The sequence below is a fragment of the Aulostomus chinensis genome, chromosome 3, assembly GCF_037954235.1.
Source record: "Aulostomus chinensis isolate RoL2024-O1b breed Wild chromosome 3, RoL_Achi_v1.0, whole genome shotgun sequence".
NCBI lineage: Eukaryota > Metazoa > Chordata > Actinopteri > Syngnathiformes > Aulostomidae > Aulostomus > Aulostomus chinensis.
Window position 1 is genome coordinate 13,780,496 of NC_141322.1, and position 27,925 is coordinate 13,808,420.

General features: G+C 44.3%; 1 protein-coding gene and 2 pseudogenes across 1 annotated transcript; all 3 read left to right on the top strand.

Annotated features, from left to right (window-relative positions):
• Positions 1 to 15: 15 nt before the first annotated feature.
• On the top strand, positions 16 to 5,751 carry LOC147267773 (major intrinsically disordered Notch2-binding receptor 1-like). Its single transcript, XM_086200660.1, has 4 exons — positions 16 to 709; positions 1,561 to 3,583; positions 3,998 to 4,216; positions 4,445 to 5,751. Exons 2-4 carry the CDS (start codon positions 1,571 to 1,573, stop codon positions 4,640 to 4,642), a joined length of 2,430 nt encoding a protein of 809 aa, XP_086056786.1. The 5' UTR covers positions 16 to 709; positions 1,561 to 1,570; the 3' UTR covers positions 4,643 to 5,751.
• Positions 5,752 to 9,148: 3,397 nt separating this feature from the next.
• On the top strand, positions 9,149 to 12,596 carry LOC147267774 (TRAF3-interacting protein 1 pseudogene; annotated as a pseudogene).
• Positions 12,597 to 21,968: 9,372 nt separating this feature from the next.
• On the top strand, positions 21,969 to 27,612 carry LOC147267775 (TRAF3-interacting protein 1 pseudogene; annotated as a pseudogene).
• Positions 27,613 to 27,925: the final 313 nt, after the last annotated feature.

Sequence of the window (27,925 nt, forward strand, 5' to 3'; positions counted from 1 at the left end):
GGGTTGAGTACATTAGATGATGGATGCGCTGCTCTTTGAGTTGTCAGGTGAATTAGAGATGTCCATTCTGATTGTAGCAGAGTGCTACCACTCTGATGAAAGCCTTGCTTCTCCCTTGTCTAATGGAGTTTTAAGCGCAGCCCTTTATGGATGATAATGTAGAATAATGGTGTAAAGTCTGGGAGGGCTGAATTCTGGCAGACAATTGTGCATGTGGGCTGCAATTTAGCCCAGACCTTATGGAGTTTAAGGAGTGTCAATTAGCCTGCATCAATTTTTAATTTATATTCTCAGCTTGCACACATGACCAATTTTTTTCTGTGGCACTCTGAGAAAATACGCTCCAGGATCACTCCTTCACACCGGTGTGTCCTGTCTGGGCTGGTGTGTGTCTCCTCTAATCGGTCAATTAGAAATGTGAGTGTACAAGTCATGTCACTGGTCTGTGGTGGTGGTGGGTAAACCATCTGGATGTATGTTCAGGTCCCGTAGGGGACTGCAGGGACTTGTGGGAAGATGACCTGATTTCTAATTTTCTCTCCTGCCTGAGCTGTGGACTAGTCGCTGCTACCAGCACAGAAGCACATGAAAGGAGAATGAACTGGCCGGGATACATTTGTTACTTGGCCTCAATAAAATGGATTTTATTCATTCTTCAACGTTCTTGATGGACGCAATAGTGCCTGACCTTCTTTTTCAATAAATTCAGGTAAGTGGACGTTATCCTTGACTGCCCTTTACTGAATGCTTCTCCTCAGAGGATGTTTACAACCTTCACTGCAATATTGGCATATCCTTTTTGTCTCAGATGACACCAAACGCCACATGATCAACGCACGCCTATTATTGAGATATTTCCTATCCTATCACCATGTTTGAATAGACTGCTGCACTCACAGGAATAGAGTCAATATAGACTTATGATTAATTATTGGTGTACCTGCATTTGTTTAACATATTTTAGGACATAGCCTGAAGCTTTTACTAGAAATGGCAAGACATTAATGTGATGTGAATGAGGTAGCGATGTGCGCAGTGTGACGGCATCATCACATCAGATGATCAGTTATTTTAGGGTCCAAAATAAGGTCGCCATCCAAATTCTCACTCGGAGGGCTTTTTCCACCAGAGCTGAGGAAGTCTACTCCAGTTAATTCATTTTGCACCAGTTAGCCTATATGCTGACTACTTAAGTAAAATCTGAGAAACTTTTCAGTAAAACTTTGTGTGCTGAAGGGAGCTGCTGCTTTGAATTATATTGAAATACTTCATGTACAATGCTACCACAACTATACTATTATTACTGGTGTTCACGTGTATAATTTTAATGATCTATATTATTGTTCAGATAACTATCCCATGATGGTTATAAGGTCCCTTATCCTTATCACTATATAAAAGAGAAGGCAACATCCTTCATAGAATGAATATATTCTACAAGCCTGGAATTGATTAACAAGCCCCTGCAATGTGTATTTTGTTGCTTTTTATATATGGACATATTTTTTGTGTCATTTGCTTTTCTTTGTTGTAAATTATCTGCCTTTCTTTCCCTGTCAGGTGCGCAGCCATGGCTAACCTGCAGCAGGAATACCCTGGGGTCCTGTTGGGGATCCTTGAGGAGCTGGCCAATATGCGCCAGTGGCTGACCTTCCAGGACCTTTGTCGTATGGTCAGCACCCGATTTGACTTAGAGCACCTGGTGGAGCTCAGGAGTCTGCTGTTTGCTGCCGCTAGCCGGGACCCCTGTTTTCCAGCCACTCTCTTCAGAGATCGTGTTTCCACCAGAGGGCAGGGGCTATCACCAATAGGCGTTGCTGCAGACATTGTAACTATCTTCAATCTTATCCAGATGACAGGCGGGGCCCCTGATGACAGCCAACCAATGAGAGCCCAGACAGTCTTACCCGTCGACCAGTCTCCAGGCCCTAGTCTGCCTGGAATCCACCAGCTGAATGTGTCTGGTAGGGAACGAGCACGTGCCCACTCCGACTCCAGTGGCAAGCTTATCGACCAGCACTTGCTGTTTCCAAAATCGAACTACTCAGCCCGTAAGCGAGCGAGTCTTCCCCCTGATCCCATCTCTCTTGTGTCCTCCCCTCCAATTAGAGCGAGGGCGGTGTCCTTCGACTTGCCTCACACCACACTTTTGTATTCAAGTGGTCAAATCCCCAACGAGGTAATGAAGAATCTTTATCTTCCTTTGGAGACAGACAGTGAGTCAAGCGGAGATTCTGCTCCCATGGAGGTCTTTGAAACTGAACAGGAATCAACTGTGGACCAGAGGAGAAACATCTTTAGGAAGGACTTCCACAACCAGCCACCACTCATACCCCAGGTGACGGTCAACAGCGAGTCTCCCAGTCCCAGTGCAGGACAGAAGGGCTTCGACAATCACAGCTTTGAAATGATTCCCAATCCTTACCCTTCACCCACAACGATCCACCAATCGCCCGAGCAGCGGACTAAACACGAAAGTCTTGACGACCTACAGGACTCGACTTACTTCGGACCAGGGTCAATCCCAGAAAGGTCCCCTCGGCACCTCCAGCCTCCCAGAAGCCAGAGGCCCATCTGGAGCAATAAGAGTCACAGTCTGGAGGATCGGATAGGGCAGAGCACCACCGGGATGGGAATGGAATCACAAGCAGGACAACTCCCAAGACGATCAACCCCTGCAATAAGCAATCTTGGGGGGTCTTCAGGAGGGGAGAGTGGGGACAGCGGCTTCCCAAGTGGAGGTGACGGAATGAAGGCTCAGGGAACCCAGACTGATCCTCCGGACCCTAGGCGTCTCCGTAGTCTGGTCCATGCAGACCGTCTGTCCTTCATGACCTCATTAGATGACCCCGAATTTGGAGAGGATGACATCAGTGCCATCTTTCGCTTTTTAGACGACATAAGCATGTGCGGTTCCACAGGAGTCCTGCACCCTAGTGATGGTTCAGCGGGTCTTAACCAGGACACACCTGAGGCCAGACGTGGCCGCCTCGGTCAACTTCAAAGGCTTTTCCACTCTCTGGAAAGTAGCGATGACGGGCTGAAGGCTAGTGTCTGTAAGCTGCTGCTCCGTATGAGCCAGATAGAACGACAACTGGAGTCGCTGAATGACGTAAAGTCAGAGATTTCCCAGGTGCTTTCTGCTCTGCAGCGGCTGGATGAGAAGATCCAGCAGCCTATTGTTGGTGGTGGTGGTGGACAAAACACTGGAGGCCGATGGCTGGAGCCTCTCAGTGGTGTCTCCTCCTTCATGAGCCACCCTGTAACCCCTTCTGAACTGTCAGAGCCTCAACCTTTGTCTGTATCTGGACATCTGTTTCCAGCGACCAGCTCTAGTAGTCTGGACTGGAGCAGGTGGAATAATCCTGTGGAGCAAACTGAAAGCAGCAAAGGTCAGGCGGATTCTAAAGGTGAGAGGGAGGGGAAGAAGGATATGTCATCCCTTCATGCCTCAAAAAATGAACCTGAAGAGAAAATAGTCTCTGATTCCAAACAACCAAATGTGTCAGCAAGTGCAAGAGACTGGTCGGTGTCTTTCTCAAAAAGTAAAAGTGGAAAATCTTCACAAGGAAAAAGTGGACAGGTACAGAGTATTTCTTCTACCTTTATTGTATAATGAATAATATATCCTTTAAAAGTCTATGTGTGGAAGAAAGTTCATTTTTGCATCAACAAATTGGTAAATTTTCTTTAACTGCTTAAGAAAGTAATTTAGGGGAGTTTAGTAAGTAAGGCAATAGTATTTGGACTGTGTGTGTGTGTCCTTGCTCTGAGGTAACAGTGAGAACCTCATGTTCTTCTGTGGAAATACTTAAGCTGTGGAGCCTCTTTTTGACATATTAATTTTAACTTCTCACATGAAACAGTTTTCAAAGAAAAAAACGTATCCAGTCAAACTGAGATGCGTGATTGGTGTTCATTCTAACTTGTGATTTCATCCCAAAGTCAGGTGCATACTTCTGGACCTCTGATCACGTTTGCCTGATTCACTCTCTAGGCAGATCAGTCCAGCAGTACAACAAACCTGCTCTCCCACAAGTCCTCTAACCTGGTGGAACAAGTGTTTAACTCGTCTCTGTTCCGCCACAAAGACAGCAGTCTGACCGGGGGCCTAACCTCCGGGAAGATTATTGAGCCCAGACTGGCTGAGGGGAGAGGACGTCCTATCTGGACTGTAGATGACAGAGACGCACGAATCTCAGCTTTTGATTTACAGGTAAGGTCAGGCGAATAATGATGCGTATTGGTTAATTCGTGTTCAGCTGCATCAAGGAATTCATGTCTCAGACAGTAACTCTGGGATCTTGGTCTGATTCATGTCCAAATGACTGTATGACTATGTTCATCTGTGTTATAGCTAAGTGGTATGGCTACAATACCACATTTCTGACAAGCACTGTAGGAGATTTAGTGAAGGTATAACTTTTAATGTGATGTTTTTCAGCAAGGCCAGGAGTCTTTGAACCCCAACAACATGGAGTTCTGGATGGACGATATCTACACTCCAGGCTATGATGCTCTACTCAGGCGGAAGGAGGCCAACCTCCGCCGGGTCAAGGCCTGCAAGTTGCTTGCACTCATCGCCACTGCGGTGGCTATCATTCTGATCATTGTCATTCCTCTCTGCACCATGGGCTCATGAAGCCACTCACTCAGAGCTTGTTAAATTTTAAGGCACATATTTTCTGACGCTATTTACTTGCACGCCATTCCCATGGACTTTGTTGGTTGAGAAACTGTGACCCGGAATGATTCAATAGCTCCTCACACTTGTATGCACGCAGCATCATGTATGACTTCAGAGGATTTAAACGGTCGTTTATCGTCCTTTATGTTTCTTATCATGTCAGCTACAAGAGTAACACTGCAAGTATTTGTTGACAGTAAAAATACTGAGCCAATTCTAGTGTGTCAGTGTTTTCCCACTTTGCCTGAGAACAAAATTACAGATGCATTAGCACAAACTCTCTGTAATATCTGCTGTTTCCCTGCCATAACAACTCTACAGGGCTTACTTCTCTTAAATGTAAGATAATTGTTTTATCAGTATGTATGGGTTTTACATCAAAAATTTATAAATACGAATATCTTCTGACCACTGGAGCATTTTTCTTTCAGTTTGAACATTCTTGTACTTTGTTTAAGCAACAAGATACACTGCTCAAGCTTAAATCAATAAAAATAATATTTTTATAGAGTTCCCCTCTGATTCTTCAGCCTGAGCTATGCCAAATGTTCAACCTATTCATGAATTTGTGTGGAGTGTTTACCAAGTGTCAGGTTTCAAGAAATGGACGATAAAAGTCTAGTCGTTGTTGGCTGTTGAGCAGTAAAGAGGAAACGTTTTCCAGTAAACACTCTCTGAGTGGGAGATGCCACTTGTAATTCAATTGATGGAGGTTTGGAGTGCACCTTAGCGCATTATCTTCGCGCTGTACTCACTTGGCCTGGGCTTTCTTCTCATACCTGCACACTCACTCAGCAGATTCATCTGTTTCACTTCACACATGATGGAAGTACTTTTGACAGGGTGGGGTATTCCATTTTACAGAATGTTCCTGGTAACACAGAGCCTCATTCATGAAATTTTCTTTCACACACGTTTGTTCTTAAGAACCTGGATTTAGTCTTATAGACAGGAAGCAAAGCCTGATGGCTATTTTTTAACTCTTTACACCTCATACCTATTTGTGTATGTCTTTGCAAGCCTGGGTGATTGCCAGTCAGGGGAGGTGCACAGTAGGCGTCAGGAGTGAGGAGATACAAATATCAAAAGGGTTTGTTTCCTGCCTGTAAGACTAAAGTGAGGGTTTAACAAAACTGGTCATACGGAGAAGCATGTATTTGTCTGTGAGATAATTCCATGAATGAGGGCGGAACGGTTCAGAGATAGAATGGCAACCAAAGGGTCACTGGCTTGATCCTGTCTTCCCCCATGACCCCTCTGAAGTGTCCTTGAGGAAGATACGGAACCGCCAGTTGCGCCTGATGAGTAGGTTGGCATGATTTATACATTATAACGTGCTCTGAGTAGCGCTAAAGTAGAAGGGTGCTATGTAAATAAAATCCATTTACCATTTAAGTGACTTCTGGTGCCAGGACAGAAATGCTATAGGTCTACACCTGTACAATCTATCAGAGTGAATTACTGTACCTTCACAATAAATGCTTCCTTGGGGAACATGCACCATCATGTTGAGCTTTTGTGGAGAATCCGCCTGGATGTATTGAATTATACGAAGGGCTGCAAATGAATCCATGTATGACCTACTGCAATTTTCAAATCGTAGGAGGGCACAATATTGTGAAAGGCTAATTGCGTGTCAGAATATCATCTCAAAAGCAACATTGCGGTTATAAATGTCCTTCTTAAACATCATAATCTACTGAACAAAGGACACATCTTTGTTTCATACAGAGCTCCACCAAAATTACACCATAAACATTGAATGGGCTTTTCGACGAAAATGGCGTTAGGGAAATTATCTATAATATGGCAAATCATATAACATTTGTAATATCCGTCAATATAGTTGCAATTATTTTCTCTTGGAAAGTCGCCTTATAACTGAGATGCTGTCATTATGTGGAGTGTGATTCATTTTTTTTTAACAAAAGTTTGCACTTTAAATCCTCACGATCCAAGAATGGAAACCCCCAAATTGCTCTATGACATCTTTATGATGAATGAAAACCAGCATGATGAAAATGACTTTGAACCTTATTGCAGATGGACATGTTTTTAATTGTGTAATGTTCGTTCGCCAGATTGACAATGGAAAAAAAAAAACTTTTTGAGGCAAATGTTCATGAAACTTGAGCGAATGGTGTAGAAGGAAACAAGGAAGGAGTCTGGAGGTAGAATGGTTTTGTAAAGTTGAAACTGGTTCTTAATACTGATCTTGGCCTAGATATGTGCTCCACAGAGGGGCCTCCTAGTATATCACATTAAATTACATTAAAATGGTGTTAATGTTATTGCACCTACTTCCTCTACATTTCCAGGTATGAATGACTGTCGAAAAGTTAGCACTTGGTGCACATGAACGGAAACCTCGGACATGCAAAATCCAAAGGCTTTATTTTTCTGTACCCGGGCAATAAAACTTCACTTTGTGTACATAGATATTCAAAGGGCTTACAGAGGATGTGTTTTGCTTCAATGGATCCTTTTAAGTAGATGTATATCTGCCAAGTGTTTCCCGTGAGGCTGTTTGTGGATCCATTAACAACAGTGCCACTGAGGAGGCCCAACCCTGCAGTCAGCACAATCTGCAGGTGCTTTCTCTCAAAGTTTTGTGCATTAAAGCCTCTTAATACCTTTTCAACCCCGAGATGCACTTATGAAATTTGGATAACGTCGTTGCAATATTGGTATGTGCCACTTTCAGAGAGAGCTACAAACTGATTATTCAGGTAAAACACACACTTTTGGTAAATGAAAGAAACGATGTCCGGATACTAGAATATTGACTGAATTGTTGTTGTGCGAATCGACACTTAACAGCACGTTTTTGGGATATGACAAAGAATTAATCTAATTTATTCGCCTTGTGTCGTAACTTTAAATATAACAGTGGATCCCTATAAAGCAGATACGACACTGTTAATTTTTCTCCTCTACAATTACGATGAGAGTCTGCTCATAAAGGAGCAGACAGTGATTGGTGTAAAGGAAAAGTCTGTCAGGTAAATGATCTATGACTGGAGGAAATGAACTTACAGGGATGAATAATTGATCATGACAAAGGGCACACATTGACTGACAGGTCCGATTATCTCCAATCACCTCTAATGGACCTGTGCTCAGAAGACACATGCATAAACACAATATCCATGGGTCATGCTAGGTCTACAACAAAACCACATGTAGAGAGCAGTTGGAATACATGAGTTTAAACCATAAAGCTGTTTGCACTCATTTTGGTGACTGGTCTCCTTTTTTGTAACAAAATCACGTCCCTGAACAACAAAGCTACTGCTGCACCCAGATACGCCATCCCCGGTTGATTAATGAGGCTCTTGTGTGCATTGCATGTGTCCATGACAACAGGGCACAGTCACATGATGTTTCAAAGGATTTCATGATTTTTCACATGATTTTACCGTATGCAATATACTTCATACAGTCATCCACACAAAGAACAGCAGGTGTGAGAATGTTAAGGCTCAGACTTTTTTGTCATGAATTTTGAGACACTGGTCTCATTTTCAATTTTTTTGTCATCTTTCCATCCATCTGCCATACAGAGAGATGCACTGGGTCATAAACATGGTTTATAAGCAGTTCACAATACAGTTACAATTAAGTGTCATTTCTCAGTGGTTAGTACTGTATACCTTTTTTGAAGTACGTACTTTAAAACATTAATATAAGAAAAAAATGTCCAAAAATTATGTTAATAATAATGACAAGACTAAATGGTGGCATGTCAAGTATAAACTGAGGTATCGACCAGGTGAGGTTCATCACCTGAATGTGAGCTCACATCTCAGTGCATATCAAGCCACTGTGACCAGCACTCAGCCAGAGGGTGAGACTCACTGGCAGAGTGGGACAATACTAGGACTGGGTACCTTTCAAAAATTTTCGGTACCAGTACAGGTACCTTGATTTCGGTGCCGGTTCCAGTCGTCTGTTTTCTCAGCTAAGGAGGATTCCTCTTGTGTCTCTCTCACACACATGCAGGTAGGTACTGTTCATTGGATGGTGAAGTCATGAACCACCCTACTCTGCCTCTCATTAGCAGTTAGGATATCAGGGTAAGCCAATCAGAGACAGAGTAAGGTGGCACCTTCCTCTTCCATCCTAGACCACTCGTCCTCAGAGTCGCCACTGGCAGAATTAGCAGAGCTTCGCTTTTTACCTCACAAGTACCAAAAATTGGCACCAAAAAACACAGACATTTTCGGTACCCGGTAGAACCAAGGTATTTTGGTCTGTGCTATTAAAGTACCGAAATTCAGTACCCACCCCTAGACAATACAATGGTTCCTTCTATTTGATATGTTTCACGGCACAGTATCTATGTGACGGAAGGCAACATACGTACGGTTACGTGATGATGTCAAACAACATCAAAGTTAGTTGCCAGCTGAGTCTTGAGATGAAGGATGGATACTGGGGCACCGTTAGTTTAGTATTTTAGTAGGTGCGAAGACTCAGACGGATGTTTCAACACCCGAATGTCTCCGGACTGCACCAATTTAATAGCTACAATCACTGTGAACTCAGGAATTCATCCCTCATTTCAAGTTCCCTCAGTCCCTCAGCTGAGAAGCGCTGGTTCTGTGTTCTGTGGTTCTGTGGAAGTGTAAACCTTCCCTCTTGGTAATCTCAGTCATCCTGAATATCAACTCAGTCATCATGACTGGTTCATCTCCTCTCCTACAGTCACTGACGGCATTCTGTCATCACCTCAGAGGTTGACTGACTCCTCAGTGTCAGACTGGAATGACTCCTCTGGTGTATAAGGTGTTGTGTGCATCTCAAGATTTAACCAACAGATCTCCATAACAACCTGCTGACAGGTCCATCAAGTTATTGTTGGTCTGCACCAGTTTTGTCTTTTATCAACTGAGCGTTACCTAAACCGTTACCATGAATGAGACAGTAATTAAAACGACACAGGACACGCTCGGTGAAGTGATTAAGAAACCGCCTCTCACGGAAAAATTACTAAGCAGGCCTCCATTTCGATATCTACATGATATCTTCAGTGAGGTCATCAAGACCACTGGTTTCATGAAAGGACTGTATGACGAGAACGAAATGAAGTCTGATAATGTAACGGAAAAAGACACAAAGATCGCCTTCCTTCAGAAAGCGATAGATGTGGTGATGCTGGTTAGCGGGGAGCCCCTCACTGCAAAACCATCACGCATCGTGGCCGGCCTTCAGCCCGAGAGAACAAATGAGATGCTGCAGGCTATTGCCAAGTGCTGCCTCAACAAGCTGTCCAGCGAGGAGGCAGTGAAGCGAGTGCTTGCAGGGGAAAAGTTGGACATGAAGACCAAGGCCAGCACATCCAGGGCCAAGGACAAGGAGAACAGAGAAGGACGTGAACGTCACCTGGATAGACGGGAGAGGAAAAAGTCGGCAGAGGGCACTGGGAATGGAGACCACAAAGACCTCCATCAGCCCAGAGAGCTCGAGAGCCGGCATAGAGACAGGGAGAAAGAGCACCGCCATGAAAGGGAGCGCTCTGAGAAGCACAACCGCCATGAAAGGGAGCGCTCTGACAGGGAGAAGGATAGAGAAAGGGATCGAGAGACAGAAAAGGACCAAAGGAGAGACAAAGACAGAGAAAAGACAAGAAAGAGAGATTCTCAACAAGACCGTGAAAGAGACAGGGAAAAGCCAAAAGAAGAAGAGTCAAAGCGACCAAAGGAGGGGGAAGGGAGGAATGGACGTATGGAGAGTGGCAGAAGCAAGGCCAGAGTGTCAGTGGAGCCACAGCCAAAAGCCAACCCTGAAAAGCTCGAAAGCCGACGTCGAGACAGGGAGAAAGAGCAAGATAAAGACAAGGGACGTGTAAATGACAGAGACAGGGAGAAGGATAGAAAGAGGGATCGAGAGACAGAAAAGGACCAAAGGAGAGACAAAGATAGAAGAGAAAAAGAGTCCAAGCGCCCAAAGGAGGGAGAAGAAAGGAACGGACAAATGGAGAGTGACAGACGAAAGTCCAGAGTATCAGAGAAGCCACAGCAAAGTGCCAACCCTGAAATGTCCAGGAAACCAGCCAAACCTGTGCCAGCATCTGGTACTCCAGCTGGTATACCTCGGCCTTCATCGGCCAGAGGACAACAGAAGAGATCCAAGTTTGCAGGTCATGATGATCCTGACAGTAAGGGAGACGGAGAGGCTCAGGTGGCCAAGGGACCTGTTCCTCAGGAAAATGGAGACACTGTGTTGACCACAGTGCCATCTGACAGGGCCTCCAGCACCAGGCGAATGCCTCGGCCCAGTAGCGCTCACCCAGCACCTGCAGATGCTCCTGAGAAGCACTTGGAACCTGCTCACAGGCTCAGTATTGGAGAGAAACATGGTGGCTTTGAGAAGAAGGTCCCTGAGACCAAGAATGACCACCAGTCATCACAATCCTCCACCACATCTGAAGACCAGAGCCTGGTGTCTGAGGAAGCCCAGAAGAAAGAGCAGGACCTGTTTATCCAGGAGATGGAGCAGCTCCTCTCATCCATCCAGACGGTGTGCTGCAGCATCCTGCCTCTGCGCGAGATCATGGACCACCTCCAAGAGGATATGGAGGCCATGCAAGCAGAACTGCACACCTGGCAGCGGGAGAACAAGAAATATACAGAGGCCCTTCAGCAGGAGCAAAGAGTGACTGATGAGGCAATGGAGCCTCTTCAGGCAGAACTAGCTGAGCTGGAGCAGCTGATCAAAGACCAGCAGGACAAGATCTGTGTTACAAAGTGCAACATATTGAAGAATGACGAGAAGATCAATAAGATGCTGACCGGAATGAACTGCTCCATCGAAATCTGAGAAAGTGAGAAATGAACCCTGCAAACAAAAACTTCTCTGATGAAATGCACTGAAGATGTCAGTGAAAGAAGACCATCAACATATCTGGAACAAGGCGGTTCTCTCAAGGGTTTTGTCTGTACAGGAGATGGACTCCTAACTGATCCATACACAACCAAACCAGAACATAAAATAACTCCATACGATGGTTTGGAGGTCTGGTTCTATCCTGGTTTAATAGGATGATGAAGTTAGATGTATCAGCAGCTGTGACTGACCTAAATAGACGAATGATTAGAAATACCCATCTGCTGTACATGCTAAGCTAACCCTGTCCAGTTCATCATTGACCGTCCGATATTCTGAGGCTCGTCAGCCTCGCATACAAGAAGGCAAACGTGTCGACTTCTGTTTGCAATGTCCAGTCCATCATTGACCGCCTGTTTGAGGGCGTGTGGGAGGAGTTTGAGGGGATCAGATATGCAATAAGACCAGAAATTCTGTCTGATCTCACCAAGGCTGTCTACAGACACCTGCTAGACAGGCTCGGTTGTCCTGAGCTTGTGCTGGTCCACATGACCTGGGAGGACTCAGCGGTAGACCAGATCATCCTGACCGCCATGATTGAGCACCTGATACCACCACCTTTCAAAGGTGGTTTGATCCCAAGGCTGTTCAGTTTCCTTGCCAAGGTCTTCAGCAAGCCTTTGAAAAGGAGGAAGAAGAACAGAATTACACCCCTCTAAAGGTTTATCCTGGAGGTGAAGGTGCACGAAACCCTCAGAGAGGGGGCCATCAGGGTGCTCAACCCACCTGCTAAAGCCCTGCACCTCAACACCAAACCAGCTCTCAAGCTTGAGTGGTTTCAAAGAAGACATGAGGATTTTAGACCACAGTGGTTCTCTTCACCACCTCCAGCTTGAACATTCATCTTCTGCTGTGGAGAAGCACAGGACAAGGAAAGTTGGACAGACCGATGGTGGATTGGCACCCAACTTCGAGTGGAGCCGTTATAGATTTGTCACCTGGAAAGCCATGTTATAAAACAAAATAAATCATTTGTTGATGACAAGAATAAAACATATGTACCTGTCAATTTTTTGATATTTGTTCTGAACTGTCCAGTGGAATAACGCAAATTTACAAAACCTAAAGTTCGCAAAATGTTAAGAAAAGTTTCTTCCCAGTCACCTGCATCTTACAATAAAAGAGGCCATGAGAAAAAAAAATCTCAGTTGGGTTGATATATCATTGGAGTGCTGTTTGTAAAGCTACCCATTGTAAAAAACAACAGTAGGATTTGGTTACATTTAGCTCTCAACAACATTTTAAAAAGTGATGTGAAGTTTTGGAAGTCATTTTTTCCACATTTACAAAAACATTTGTAAACTTAGAAAAATCTTACATTGATAAATCTAAATGTTCAATCTAAATGTTAAGTCTAAATCTAAATGTTAAATCTAAATGTTAAGTCTAAATCTAAATGTTAAATCTAAATGTTAAGTCTAAATCTAAATGTTAAATCTAAATGTTAAGTCTAAATCTAAATGTTAAATCTAAATCTTCTGTGCGAATCTAAATATTTCGCTAACATGCAAATTCACACTGCTGGAAACCGGAAGTACCAGAATAAAAGCTCGAGAAGGTTGGATTGTTAATACTAGGATCGAAAAAAACCGATTAAAACCATTTTTTGGGTGGGGGGGCTTAGGGAGGCGTTATCACTATAATAACTAACTAAAATAACAAAAACGTGTTGGCAGAAACTTCATTTGAAAGACTCTGAGTTTGCAATGTCCCTTCTCCTGTGGCACAGGACACTGTTTATGCTGTACTTACTACAGCCAGCCACTAGGGGGCTCACTATGGCTGAGTGGTACATCGCACCCATGCACTCCATTGTGTTGCTCGTGCTCCCGCGGCACACGGAGATACGTCACCCTAAGTACCCCCAAATTGGTTTTAAATAGAATTAACAATCCACCCCTTTCGAGTGTTCACTGTTAAAGGAAGGACTTGGAAATTTTCTGCCAGGTTGTCACGTAGATTTGTGTCTTCATCATTCAGTTAAAAAAAAGGTTGCTTCAATGAAAAGACATGTTTTAAACAAAAAAAAAACTAAACAAATCCAAAACATCTTCAATCCAACAAAAACGGAGTTTGAATACAAAAAAAATTTGAGACTCAAAAAACTGCATTTGAAATCATTTTTATTGAAAATCTTGTCTTTGATTGAAGGGAGATTTTGTCATTGAAAATATTTCTTTTAATTGAATTAACCTTTTTTGTATTTTGGCCAGATTATGGTACGACATTTGTGTCTTTATTATTCAATTCTAAAAAGCTGCTTTAATCAAAAACCATATTTTCAATCAAAGAGAATATCTGTTCAAATGCAAAAAATGAAATTGCCCCCTAAAAAACAACATTTCAACACTTTTTGTATTGGAAATGTCCTTTTTTTTAAGTGAAGAAAGTTTTGAATTTGTTTATTTCTCTGAATCATTTTGACATAAACAGGCTGCACGGTGGTGCAGTGGTCAGCACTGTCGCCTCACAGAGAGAAGGTTCCTCTCAGGTTCCTACAGCATGGCTGACTTTGGGGATAAGTTTATTAAGTCTGTCAGTGTCCTTCAGTCTGCCGCCCCAGCATACAACAGCAGAGGATGGCGCTGGCCACCACAGACTCTACTTCAATAAATCTTCTACTTTCTAAATAGGCGGTGCAGTGGTGCAGTGGTTAGCACTGTCGCTTCACAGTGGTTCCAGTATGGGATCTTTCTGTGTGAGTCTCCATGTTCTCCCTGTTCCTGTGTGGGTTCTCTCTGGTACTCCAGCTTCCTCCCACAGTCCAAAGACATCAAGAGAGGACGAGGCTGATTGATACTCTAAATTGACTGTAGGTGTGACTGTGAGTGTGAATGGTTGTCTGTCTCTATGTGTTGGCCCTGTGATGGACTGGTGACCTGTCCAGGGTGAACCCTGCCTCTCGCCCGTAGATGCTGGGATAGTCTCCAGCCCCCCCCCCCCCCCCCCCCTCTTAACAGAAAGGAATAAGCGGAAGACAATGAATAAATTTTGACACAAACGTACCGAGGTGGGCGGATGCTTCATCATTGGCCAGACACGTTTCAGTCACAAGTGTCTACACCAATGACATCTTTGTATAACAAGAATGTCGAGTGCAAACCAGGGAGCAGTCAGGTGGTGGAGTTAAGCTTCGACCAGGGGTCGGCAACCCGCGGCTCTTTCATCCTTGTGTTGCAGCTCTGCGTGGCTTGGGAAAATAAATAAGTGTCCGATTGAAGTGTATTTTATTAGTCTCAAAAACGTGTATCATGTCTTCTTATTAAGTCAAAGTTTTTAACTTCTCTCTTCAGACCCTGTGCAATTTCGGTGATCAGCTTTCGACGTTTGACACGCTCGCTCGCTTTGGATGTTTCCTCGCTCTCCATATTTTCCTACCTGAAATACGTCACGGGGGTAAGGCTCGACAAGACGATTGCCGATCGAAGTTCGTCTGCGGAATACACCTGTTAATGGTCAGCCGTTTAGATCCATTTTCTTATGTGACTCCATACCTTCCGAAGATAGTTGCTGTTTTAAGACTGTTTGCTACCAACTGCTGATCTAAATAGGACTTCACACAAGAATATTTAATACGACTAATAGAATACAATCATGGCGCTGGCTAGTTTTGGCGCCGCTGCCCATGAACAGATGTACTTCGGCGAACTTCTTCTTCTACACCTTCTTCTTCTATGTGGTTTAATGGCACGTTCGGAGCATGACCGCCACCTACCGCCTAAGAAAAATGGATCTTACACCCGTGTGGTATTTCAGGTGGGAAAAAATATCGAGAGCGAGGAAACCATAGACAGGAAACATCCAAAGCGAGCGAACGTGGAAGTTCGAAGAGAGAGTGAGCAGCGCCACCGCTCCACAACTGCTCTCTGTCACAATTTACACGCAGGAGAAAAACTTTAATTGCCACAAGATTATTTTTGACCTTTCAATTTTATGTTTCTTAGGCCCTCAATTCCTGATCCTGTGCTTGTTTAGTTTGTATTTGCGCCCTCATGATTTTGACAGCTATATGACGCCATAATTTGCCTGTCCCTAAAAAATGGACAGAGGTTTAGTTATTTATGGATTTATGTCTCTACTGACCGAGCACTGGGCCTAATTGGTTTTGGACAGGTCATTTTTATTTAATTTTTGTACGAATCCGCAGTATGTTCAATAAAAGATGTATTTTTCATTGTACCCATCTTTCTTGTGTTTATCATCATTTGCCACAAAATAAAATCAACTTCATGCTATATTTAAGAAAAAATTAATAATTATCCGATTACTCGACTAATCGTTTCAATAGTCGGTGACTAGTCGACTATTAAAATAGTGGTTAGTTGCAGCCCTATTAATTAGGCATAGCCTCACCGAGCGCTGTGAGCTTCGTTTATGGTCCTGCGCTGAGAGCTCACCCTTTATTTCTACACAGTAAAGACGTTTTGAATGCTGTGAAAGTTTGTGTGTCTGAAACGCCATGTGTCATGTGACACAGTACAGTTTACACAGCACGGTACATGTTCCGTACTATTATTATGAGTTATGCATGCATGCAACTAGTTGTTTGTAGGAAATGTTAACAAATGGGAAGCTTCCCCAAACAGCCATTTCTTTCCTAACCATCCCCTCTGTGCACGAACCCTTGCATATTGTAATTAAACATTAAAACACCTGCGGCTTACAGTCCAGTGCGGCTTGTATATATACACATTTGTTTTTTTACCGAAATTTTGCTGGTGTGGCTATGGTCAGGTGTACCTTATAGTCCAGAAATTACTAATATATTGTATTATTTTAAATATAAAAAGTGTTTGCGGCTTCCAGTGTTGTCTTTTCCGTTGGAACCGGGTCGAAATGGCTCTTTGAGTGTTAAAGGTTGCCGACCCCTGGCTGAGACAGACATATTGACATATACGTGTATACGTCCATGGAATTAAGTACCAGTCTGTGATAAAACAGTATTAAAATGATTGTGTGATGCCCACTAAAGTCTGATCACATTTGTGATGCTTTGGTGAAGTTGTTATTTAATATTTAATATTAGTTTGTTTAGTTTACTGTTTCTCCAACCTGAAATCAGGGAAATAAATCAGACAAGGAAACAAGGACAGAGAAGCCGTAAAGCAATTCGTACTGTTGTAAAGACGGCTCTGAAAGTGTCACACTGCCCCCTGCTGGCTACAAACACATTAATCACTCCTAACATGGAAACTAAAAGATAACGGTGTAGATACGGCGAAAACAGGCTGGTTACACATGGAAAGAGGTTGATGAAACATTGCATTTGTAGAGCGAATGTACTAGCATGTTTAGCTGGGCTAGCGTGAGTGGGGGCGCCGCTGCGTTTGTGTCCAGGGTCACGCCCGCCTGAGTTTTAGTTTTGGCTCCATGAACATTCCTGTTGATTTCATAATAATATGGTGAAACTGTGTAAGATTGTTTCATATGTGATCAAAATGGCCAGTTAAAAGTGAATTTTTTTTCTTTGAAAAATGTTTTGAGATTGAAACCGCTTTTTGGAATTTTGTCGGTGACACGCCCTGCTGTTCACACCACCCGACGCTCAATCGGGCTGCTGTTCACACAATAAGATTTGTCGGCGGACATGAGTGTTTAGACTACATGATTTCCCCCCTCAGTCCCTCAGCTGAGAAGTGCTGGTTCTGTGTTCTGTGGTTCTGTGGAAGTGTAAACCTTCCCTCTTGGTAATCTCAGTCATCCTGAATATCAACTCAGTCATCATGACTGGTTCATCTCCTCTCCTACAGTCATGGACGGCATTCAGTCATCACCTCAGAGGTTGACTGACTCCTCAGTGTCAGACTGGAATGACTCCTCTGGTGTATAAGGTGTTGTGTGCATCTCAAGATTTAACCAACTTACTAACCTAACAGTTCAACTGCAACACCTGAGAGTTTGCATGGACAACACACCAGACATGAACCAGACTCCTGTGAGAAAGACAACAGACAGGAGGAAGGTTGTCATTGAAACCTTTATTCTGAGGCTCGTCAGCCTCGCATACAAGAAGGCAAACGTGTCGACTTCTGTTTGCAATGTCCAGTCCATCATTGACCGCCTGTTTGAGGGCGTGTGGGAGGAGTTTGAGGGGATCAGATATGCAATAAGACCAGAAATTCTGTCTGATCTCACCAAGGCTGTCTACAGACACCTGCTAGACAGGCTCGGTTGTCCTGAGCTTGTGCTGGTCCACATGACCTGGGAGGACTCAGCGGTAGACCAGATCATTCTGACCGCCATGATTGAGCACCTGATACCACCACCTTTCAAAGGTGGTTTGATCCCAAGGCTGTTCAGTTTCCTTGCCAAGGTCTTCAGCAAGCCTTTGAAAAGGAGGAAGAAGAACGGAATTACACCCCTCTAAAGGTTTATCCTGGAGGTGAAGGTGCACGTAACCCTCAGAGAGGGGGCCATCAGGGTGCTCAACCCACCTGCTAAAGCCCTGCACCTCAACACCAAACCAGCTCTCGAGCTTGAGTGATTTCAAAGAAGACATGAGGATTTTAGACCACAGTGGTTCTCTTCACCACCTCCAGCTTGAACATTCATCTTCTGCCATGGAGAAGCACAGGACGTCACCCTGGACAGGTCACCAGTCCGTCACAGGGCCAACACATCGAGACAGACAACTATTCACTATCAGAGCCACACCTACAGTCAATTTAGAGTATCAATCAGCCTCGTCCTCTCTTGATGTCTTTGGACTGTGGGAGGAAGCTGGAGTACCAGAGAGAACCCACACAGGAACAGGGAGAACATGCAGACTCCACACAGAAAGATCCCGTGCTGGAACCACTGTGAAGCGACAGTGCTAACCACTGCACCACTGCACTGCCTATTTAGAAAGTAATAGATTTATTGAAGTAGAGTCTGTGGTGGCCAGCGCCATCCTCTGCTGTTGTATGCTGGGGCGGCAGACTGAAGGACACTGACAGACTTAATAAACTTATCCCCAAAGTCAGCCATGCTGTAGGAGGGGAGCTGGACTCTCTGACAGCACTGACAGAGAGGAGAATGTTGTCCAAGATTAGGATCGTTTTGGACAACACTTCACACCCTCTCTATCACATACTGGCCAGCATTAAAAGTACTTTCAGCCAGTCTCATACCCCCACGTTGCACCACCGAGTGCCACAGGAAATCATTCCTGCCGGTCATCCTTGTTCCTGTTGAGAGTCGCAGGGGGGTGGGGTGGGAAGGGGTTGGAGTCTATCCCAACAGCTACAGGCGAAAGGCATGGTTCACCCTGGACAGGTCACCAGTCCATCTCAGGGCCAACACATAGAGACAGACAACCATTCACACTCACAGTCACACCTACGGTCAATTTAGAGTATCAATCAGCCTCGTCCCCTCTTGATGTCTTTGGGCTGTGGGAGGAAGCTGGAGTACCAGAGAGAACCCACACAGGAACAGGGAGAACATGGAGACTCACACAGAAAGATCCTGTGATGGAGCCGGGACTGGAACCAGGAACCTTCTTGCTGTGAAACGACAGTGCTGACCACTGCACCACCGTGCTGCCTATTTACAAAGTAATAGATTTATTCAAGTAGAATTTATGGTAGGGCTGTTGCTGGAGTGCATTACATTGCTCAGTGTTGAATTAAGAGCTCAGTAAGTTAATATCTGTCGGTAAGAGGCAGATGGATAAGCAGCATCATAAAAGTCTCTGGTAAAACATGATTCTCAGATGTCCTCTCAACCTGCTTTCACATTTTCTTCACTCCATGAAGTTATAACTTTGACCAGAAATGTTTTTTCCTAGAATGAATTGGTCAGGCCCTCGTTTTGACCATAGACATATACTGTCATTACATACTGAATGTTTACACAAATAACTAATTAAATTAAAAAAAAATTTAATCACTAAATAACAATGATACTGCTTACAATTGGTCAATATTGCTTTGATAAACAGGGCTGCCAGTGGCTGAAAAGGGGCCCCATGAGCAACTTTTCCTTTTGCCCTGTGCTCGAGCCGGGGCTCAAACCACCTTCTTGATGAGAGAAGTTATGTGTGTTTAAACTCAGAGTTCACAAGAGCAAAGACATAACTTTGAAATTCAAGTGTATTTTAACGTATACCTATTTGTCAACACATTTGAAATATACATGTAAATTTGTCTTTCACTCACATGGATCGATGCAGATGAGGAAGAGCAGAAACTGGAGAAGTTTCTGGTGGATGTATTTATTAGCTGTAGCCAATCAGCTGGAAACACAAAATACTGCACTTGTGGATCTGATAGAGAATAAAAAGAAAACCTTTTCAGAAGAAAACAAGAAGCTGCAGGATTATCTCCATCTGGCCATGAAGGCAGTGCCTGTTTTACGCTACACAACGATTGAACATTGAACATAACGAATGCTCTTATCCAAATTGCAGGATAAAGGAACAAGGACAGGGTATGAGAGACCCCCCAAAAATCACTTTTATAATATAAAAAAGGCACCAGCTGGAATGTGTCAATGTGGAATGGAATGTGTGTACTTGTTAAAAGAAAGTATTCAATTTCTGAGTGTGTGTGTGTGTGTGCGTGCGCGCGTAGGTTTATATATGATAAATTAAAACAATAAAATTTGACCAACTGTTGCTATTCCATCGCTACTTGAATAGTGTAAATAATGTGCAACTCTCCCTTGATAATGAAATGAACGTCCTCGACCTGTCCCTCAGTAAAGATGCGAGAAGAGTAAAGATTTTTGTGCGTGTCCTTCCTATAAATAGAAGTATGTAAATTACCCATGGCAAAAGTAGCTACTTTTCACCCAGACACTTTGATCAAGATCATCCCTATGGTCAGTTCCAACGGTTGCCTCATGTTTGTGCTATTGTTTTTCTCACTTCAACTTTTTAAAATTTTTAGTTCATTGATGTGCATTGCTTCATGCCATTAAACTCATTTACTGTCCTCCCCATAACCAGACAAGCAGATCGAGAACCTTCTCTCCTCTGTGTTGCATCAGGAAGCTGAGACCCGCAGAGACTGCCTGATGGCTAGTTAGCTTAGCACAATGAATGGCAGGGACTGGGCGGCTGTGAGATGTAGAAAGTGACAAGTACTGTTCTAACATTACATTCACATTGTAATGTTGGTTTATATCAGTGAAAACTCAGCCTGGTTTAGGTCTGATTCAGGAGAAATAGACAAAGACAGCGTCGGAGCTCAGCCAGTTCCTTAATGTCAAAGTTCAAACAAAATGTTCAACACTTCCACATTACTCCTTCCTTTGTAATGGCTGAATGAGTGTGAAAATCATAAAACATAAATCACACTAATTATCCAACCAGTAACTCAGATAATAATCTGTTAATCAGATTTTTAGAAAAATCTGTTTCGTTTTAAAGTATTAACCCACGGTGGAATAAAGCAAGCAGACACATCACTCAGCTGTATTTGCAGAACGAATCTGGAAACGACACAGCACCTGTTTTATGAATGCGAGACTGTTCAAGAAATATGGAAATCTCTCCACGACTCAATATCATCCAGCTACAGTAACACTGACTTTTGCTCTTTTAGAAATATTCAAATCGGAGTTATCCTCAAAAATAAGAAAACAGACTTACTTGTAAATATTATTATTATTACAAATTTTTTCATACATAAGCGTCGGTATGCCAAATCCCCCCCCCCCCATGGCCTAATCTTAAGAATGAAATCTCCTTGTTATCAAAATGTTTAAAACAAATAAACAACCCCCATGCAAATAAATTACATACATACTTAGTGGAATTTGACCTATCCTTAACCCCTTGTTTTCTTTTATTTTATTCAACATGGATTTAATTTTTTTTTCTCACAATTTTTCTTTTAACTGGTTTATTATTCACTTTATGAATAAAGTGGGTCACGCCCGCCTGAGTTTTAGTTTAGGCTCCATCAACATTCCTGTTGATTTCATAATAATATGGTTAAATTGTGTAAGATTGTTTAATATGTGATCAAAATGGCCAGTTAAAAGTGAATTTTTTTTCTTTGAAAAAATGTTTTTGATTGACACCGCTTTTTGGAATTTTGTCGGTGACACGCCCTGCTGTTCACACCACCCGACGCTCAATCGGGCTGCTGTTCACACAACAAGATTTGTCGGCGGACATGAGTGTTTAGACTACATGATTTCCCCCCTCAGTCCCTCAGCTGAGAAGTGCTGGTTCTGTGTTCTGTGGTTCTGTGGAAGTGTAAACCTTCCCTCTTGGTAATCTCAGTCATCCTGAATATCAACTCAGTCATCATGACTGGTTCATCTCCTCTCCTACAGTCATGGACGGCATTCAGTCATCACCTCAGAGGTTGACTGACTCCTCAGTGTCAGACTGGAATGACTCCTCTGGTGTATAAGGTGTTGTGTGCATCTCAAGATTTAACCAACTTACTAACCTAACAGTTCAACTGCAACACCTGAGAGTTTGCATGGACAACACACCAGACATGAACCAGACTCCTGTGAGAAAGACAACAGACAGGAGGAAGGTTGTCATTGAAACCTTTATTCTGAGGCTCGTCAGCCTCGCATACAAGAAGGCAAACGTGTCGACTTCTGTTTGCAATGTCCAGTCCATCATTGACCGCCTGTTTGAGGGCGTGTGGGAGGAGTTTGAGGGGATCAGATATGCAATAAGACCAGAAATTCTGTCTGATCTCACCAAGGCTGTCTACAGACACCTGCTAGACAGGCTCGGTTGTCCTGAGCTTGTGCTGATCCACATGACCTGGGAGGACTCAGCGGTAGACCAGATCATCCTGACCGCCATGATTGAGCACCTGATACCACCACCTTTCAAAGGTGGTTTGATCCCAAGGCTGTTCAGTTTCCTTGCCAAGGTCTTCAGCAAGCCTTTGAAAAGGAGGAAGAAGAACGGAATTACACCCCTCTAAAGGTTTATCCTTGAGGTGTAGGTGCATGTAACCCTCAGAGAGGGGGCCATCAGGGTGCTCAACCCACCTGCTAAAGCCCTGCACCTCAACACCAAACCAGCTCTCGAGCTTGAGTGGTTTCAAAGAAGACATGAGGATTTTAGACCACAGTGGTTCTCTTCACCACCTCCAGCTTGAACATTCATCTTCTGCTGTGGAGAAGCACGGGACGTCACCCTGGACAGGTCACCAGTCCATCACAGGGCCAACACATCGAGACAGACAACTATTCACTATCACAGCCCCACCTACAGTCAATTTAGAGTATCAATCAGCCTCGTCCCCTCTTGATGTCTTTGGACTGAGGGAGGAAGCTGGAGTACCAGAGAGAACCCACGCAAGAACAGGGAGATCATGGAGACTCACACAGAAAGATCCTGTGCTGGAACCACTGTGAAGCGACAGTGCTAACCACTGCACCACTGCACTGCCTATTTAGAAAGTAATAGATTTATTGAAGTAGAGTCTGTGGTGGCCAGCGCCATCCTCTGCTGTTGTATGCTGGGGCGGCAGACTGAAGGACACTGACAGACTTAATAAACTTATCCCCAAAGTCAGCCATGCTGTAGGAGGGGAGCTGGACTCTCTGACAGCACTGACAGAGAGGAGAATGTTGTCCAAGATTAGGATCGTTTTGGACAACACTTCACACCCTCTCTATCACATACTGGCCAGCATTAAAAGTACTTTCAGCCAGTCTCATACCCCCACGTTGCACCACCGAGTGCCACAGGAAATCATTCCTGCCGGTCATCCTTGTTCCTGTTGAGAGTCGCAGGGGGGTGGGGTGGGAAGGGGCTGGAGCCTATCCCAGCAGCTACAGGCGAAAGGCATGGTTCACCCTGGACAGGTCACCAGTCCATCTCAGGGCCAACACATAGAGACAGACAACCATTCACACTCACAGTCACACCTACGGTCAATTTAGAGTATCAATCAGCCTCGTCCTCTCTTGATGTCTTTGGACTGTGGGAGGAAGCTGGAGTACCAGAGAGAACCCACACAGGAACAGGGAGAACATGGAGACTCCACACAGAAAGACCCCATGTTTGAGCCACTGTGAAACGACAGTGCTAACCAGTGCACCACCATGCTGCCTATTTACAAAGTAATAGATTTAAAAAATAGAATTTATGGTAGGGCTGTTGCTGGAGTGCATTACATTGCTCAGTGTTTAATTAAGAGCTCAGTAAGTTAATATCTGTCGGTAAGAGGCAGATGGATAAGAAGCATCATAAAAGTCTCTGGTAAAACATGATTCTCAGATGTCCTCTCAACCTGCTTTCACATTTTCTTCACTCCATGAAGTTATAACTTTGACCAGAAATGTTTTTTCCTAGAATGAATTGGTCAGGCCCTCGTTTTGACCATAGACATATACTGTCATTACATACTGAATGTTTACACAAATAACTAATTAAATAAAGAATAATTTAATCACTAAATAACAATGATACTGCTTGCAATTTGTAAATAATAATGACAAGACTAAATGGTGGCATGTCAAGTATCAACTGAGGTATCGACCAGGTGAGGTTCATCACCTGAAGCCACTGTGACCAGCACTCAGCCAGAGGGTGAGACTCACTGGCAGAGTGGGACAATACTGGGACTGGGTACCTTTCAAAAATTGTCGGTGCCAGTACAGGTACCTTGATTTCGGTGCCAGTTCCAGTCGTCTGTTTTCTCAGCTAAGGAGGATTTCTTTGGTGGTAAAGATTTTGAAAGAAACATATCCACGACAGGCGGACTTGAAGGCTGGGATGAGGAAGGCTGCGGTCTGCCCCTCATAACATCCAACACCGTACAACGTTCTGCTCTCATCTTTATCTCATGCACATTTAGGTGCTTCATCAAATTTGACGTGTTGCTATTAAAGTACCGAAGTTCGATACCCACCGCGAGACAATACACTGATTCCTTCTATTTGATACGTTTCACGGCACAGTATCTATGTGACGGAAGGCAACATACGTACGGTTACGTGATGATGTCAAACAACATCAAAGTTATCAAGAACCCTGGTTGCCAGCTGAGTCTTGAGATGAAGGATGGATACTGGGGAACCGTTAGTTTAGTATTTTAGTAGGTGCGAAGACTCAGACGGATGTTTCAACACCCGAATGTTACCTAAACCGTTACCATGAATGAGGCAGTAATTAAAACGACACAGGACACGCTGGGTGAAGTGATTAAGAAACCGCCTCTCACGGAAAAATTACTAAGCAGGCCTCCATTTCAATATCTACATGATATCTTCAGTGAGGTCATCAAGACCACTGGTTTCATGAAAGGACTGTATGACGAGAACGAAATGAAGTCTGATAATGTAACGGAAAAAGACACAAAGATCGCCTTCCTTCAGAAAGCGATAGATGTGGTGATGCTGGTTAGCGGGGAGCCCCTCACTGCAAAGCCATCACGCATCGTGGCCGGCCTTCAGCCCGAGAGAACAAATGAGATGCTGCAGGCTATTGCCAAGTGCTGCCTCAACAAGCTGTCCAGCGAGGAGGCAGTGAAGCAAGTGCTTGCAGGGGAAAAGTTGGACATGAAGACCAAGGCCAGCACATCCAGGGCCAAGGACAAGGAGAACAGAGAAGGACGTGAACGTCACCTGGATAGACAGGAGAGGAAAAAGTCGGCAGAGGGCACTGGGAATGGAGACCACAAAGACCTCCATCAGCCCAGAGAGCCCGAGAGCCGGCATAGAGACAGGGAGAAAGAGCACCGCCATGAAAGGGAGCGCACTGACAAGCAAAACCGCCATGAAAGGAAGTGCTCTGACAGGGAGAAGGATCGAGAAAGGGATCGAGAGACAGAAAAGGACCAAAGGAGAGACAAAGACAGAGAAAAGAATAGAAAGAGAGATTCTCAACAAGACCGTGAAAGAGACAGGGAAAAGCCAAAAGAAGAAGAGTCAAAGCGACCAAAGGAGGGGGAAGGGAGGAATGGACGTATGGAGAGTGGCAGAAGCAAGGCCAGAGTGTCAGTGGAGCCACAGCCAAAAGCCAACCCTGAAAAGCTCGAAAGCCGACGTCGAGACAGGGAGAAAGAGCAAGATAAAGACAAGGGACGTGTAAATGACAGAGACAGGGAGAAGGATAGAAAGAGGGATCGAGAGACAGAAAAGGACCAAAGGAGAGACAAAGATAGAAGAGAAAAAGAGTCCAAGCGCCCAAAGGAGGGAGAAGAAAGGAACGGACAAATGGAGAGTGACAGACGAAAGTCCAGAGTATCAGAGAAGCCACAGCAAAGTGCCAACCCTGAAATGTCCAGGAAACCAGCCAAACCTGTGCCAGCATCTGGTACTCCAGCTGGTATACCTCGGCCTTCAATGGCCAGAGGACAACAGAAGAGATCCAAGTTTGCAGGTCATGATGATCCTGACAGTAAGGGAGACGGAGAGGCTCAGGTGGCCAAGGGACCTGTTCCTCAGGAAAATGGAGACCCTGTGTTGACCACAGTGCCATCTGACAGGGCCTCCAGCACCAGGCGAATGCCTCGGCCCAGTAGCGCTCACCCAGCACCTGCAGATGCTCCTGAGAAGCACTTGGAACCTGCTCACAAGCTCAGTAGTGGAGAGAAACATGGATGCTTTGAGAAGAAGGTCCCTGAGACCAAGAATGACCACCAGTCATCACAGTCCTCCACCACATCTGAAGACCAGAGCCTGGTGTCTGAGGAAGCCCAGAAGAAAGAGCAGGACCTGTTTATCCAGGAGATGGAGCAGCTCCTCTCATCCATCCAGACGGTGTGCTGCAGCATCCTGCCTCTGCGCGAGATCATGGACCACCTCCAAGAGGATATGGAGGCCATGCAAGCAGAACTGCACACCTGGCAGCGGGAGAACAAGAAATATGCAGAGGCCCTTCAGCAGGAGCAAAGAGTGACTGATGAGGCAATGGAGCCTCTTCAGGCAGAACTAGCTGAGCTGGAGCAGCTGATCAAAGAGCAGCAGGACAAGATCTGTGTTACAAAGTGCAACATATTGAAGAATGACGAGAAGATCAATAAGATGCTGACCGGAATGAACTGCTCCATCGAAATCTGAGAAAGTGAGAAATGAACCCTGCAAACAAAAACTTCTCTGATGAAATGCACTGAAGATGTCAGTGAAAGAAGACCATCAACATATCTGGAACAAGGCGGTTCTCTCAAGGGTTTTGTCTGTACAGGAGATGGATTCCTAACTGATCCATACACAACCAAACCAGAACATAAAATAACTCCATACGATGGTTTGGAGGTCTGGTTCTATCCTGGTTTAATCGGATGATGAATTTAGATGTATCAGCAGCTGTGACTGACCTAAATAGACGAATGATTAGAAATACCCATCTGCTGTACATGCTAAGCTAACCCTGTCCAGTTCATCATTGACCGTCCGATATTCTGAGGCTCGTCAGCCTCGCATACAAGAAGGCAAACGTGTCGACTTCTGTTTGCGATGTCCAGTCCATCATTGACCGCCTGTTTGAGGGCGTGTGGGAGGAGTTTGAGGGGATCAGATATGCAATAAGACCAGAAATTCTGTCTGATCTCACCAAGGCTGTCTACAGACACCTGCTAGACAGGCTCGGTTGTCCTGAGCTTGTGCTGATCCACATGACCTGGGAGGACTCAGCGGTAGACCAGATCATCCTGACCGCCATGATTGAGCACCTGAAACCACCACCTTTCAAAGGTGGTTTGATCACAAGGCTGCTCAGTTTCCTTGCCAAGGTCTTCAGCAAGCCTTTGAAAAGGAGGAAGAAGAACGGAGTTTCACCCCTCTAAAGGTTTATCCTGGAGGTGAAGGTGCACGTAACCCTCAGAGAGGGGGCCATCAGTGTGCTCAACCCACCTGCTAAAGCCCTGCACCTCAACACCAAACCAGCTCTCAAGCTTGAGTGGTTTCAAAGAAGACATGAGGAATTTAGACCACAGTGGTTCTCTTCACCACCTCCAGCTTGAACATTCATCTTCTGCTGTGGAGAAGCACAGGACAAGGAAAGTTGGACAGACCGATGGTGGATTGGCACCCAACTTCGAGTGGAGCCGTTATAGATTTGTCACCTGGAAAGCCATGTTATAAAACAAAATAAATCATTTGTTGATGACAAGAATAAAACATATGTAACTGTCATTTTTTTTAATATTTGTTCTGAACTGTCCAGTCGAATGACGCAAATTTACAAAACCTAAAGTTCGCGAAATGTTAAGAAAAGTTTCTTCACAGTCACCTGCATCTTACAATAAAAGAGGCCATGAGAAAAAAAAATCTCAGTTGGGTTGATATATCATTGGAGTGCTGTTTGTAAAGCAACCCATTGTAAAAAACAACAGTAGGATTTGGTCACATTTAGCTCTCAACAACATTTTAAAAAGTGATGTGAAGTTTTGGAAGTCAGTTTTTTCCACATTTACAAAAACATTTGTAAACTTA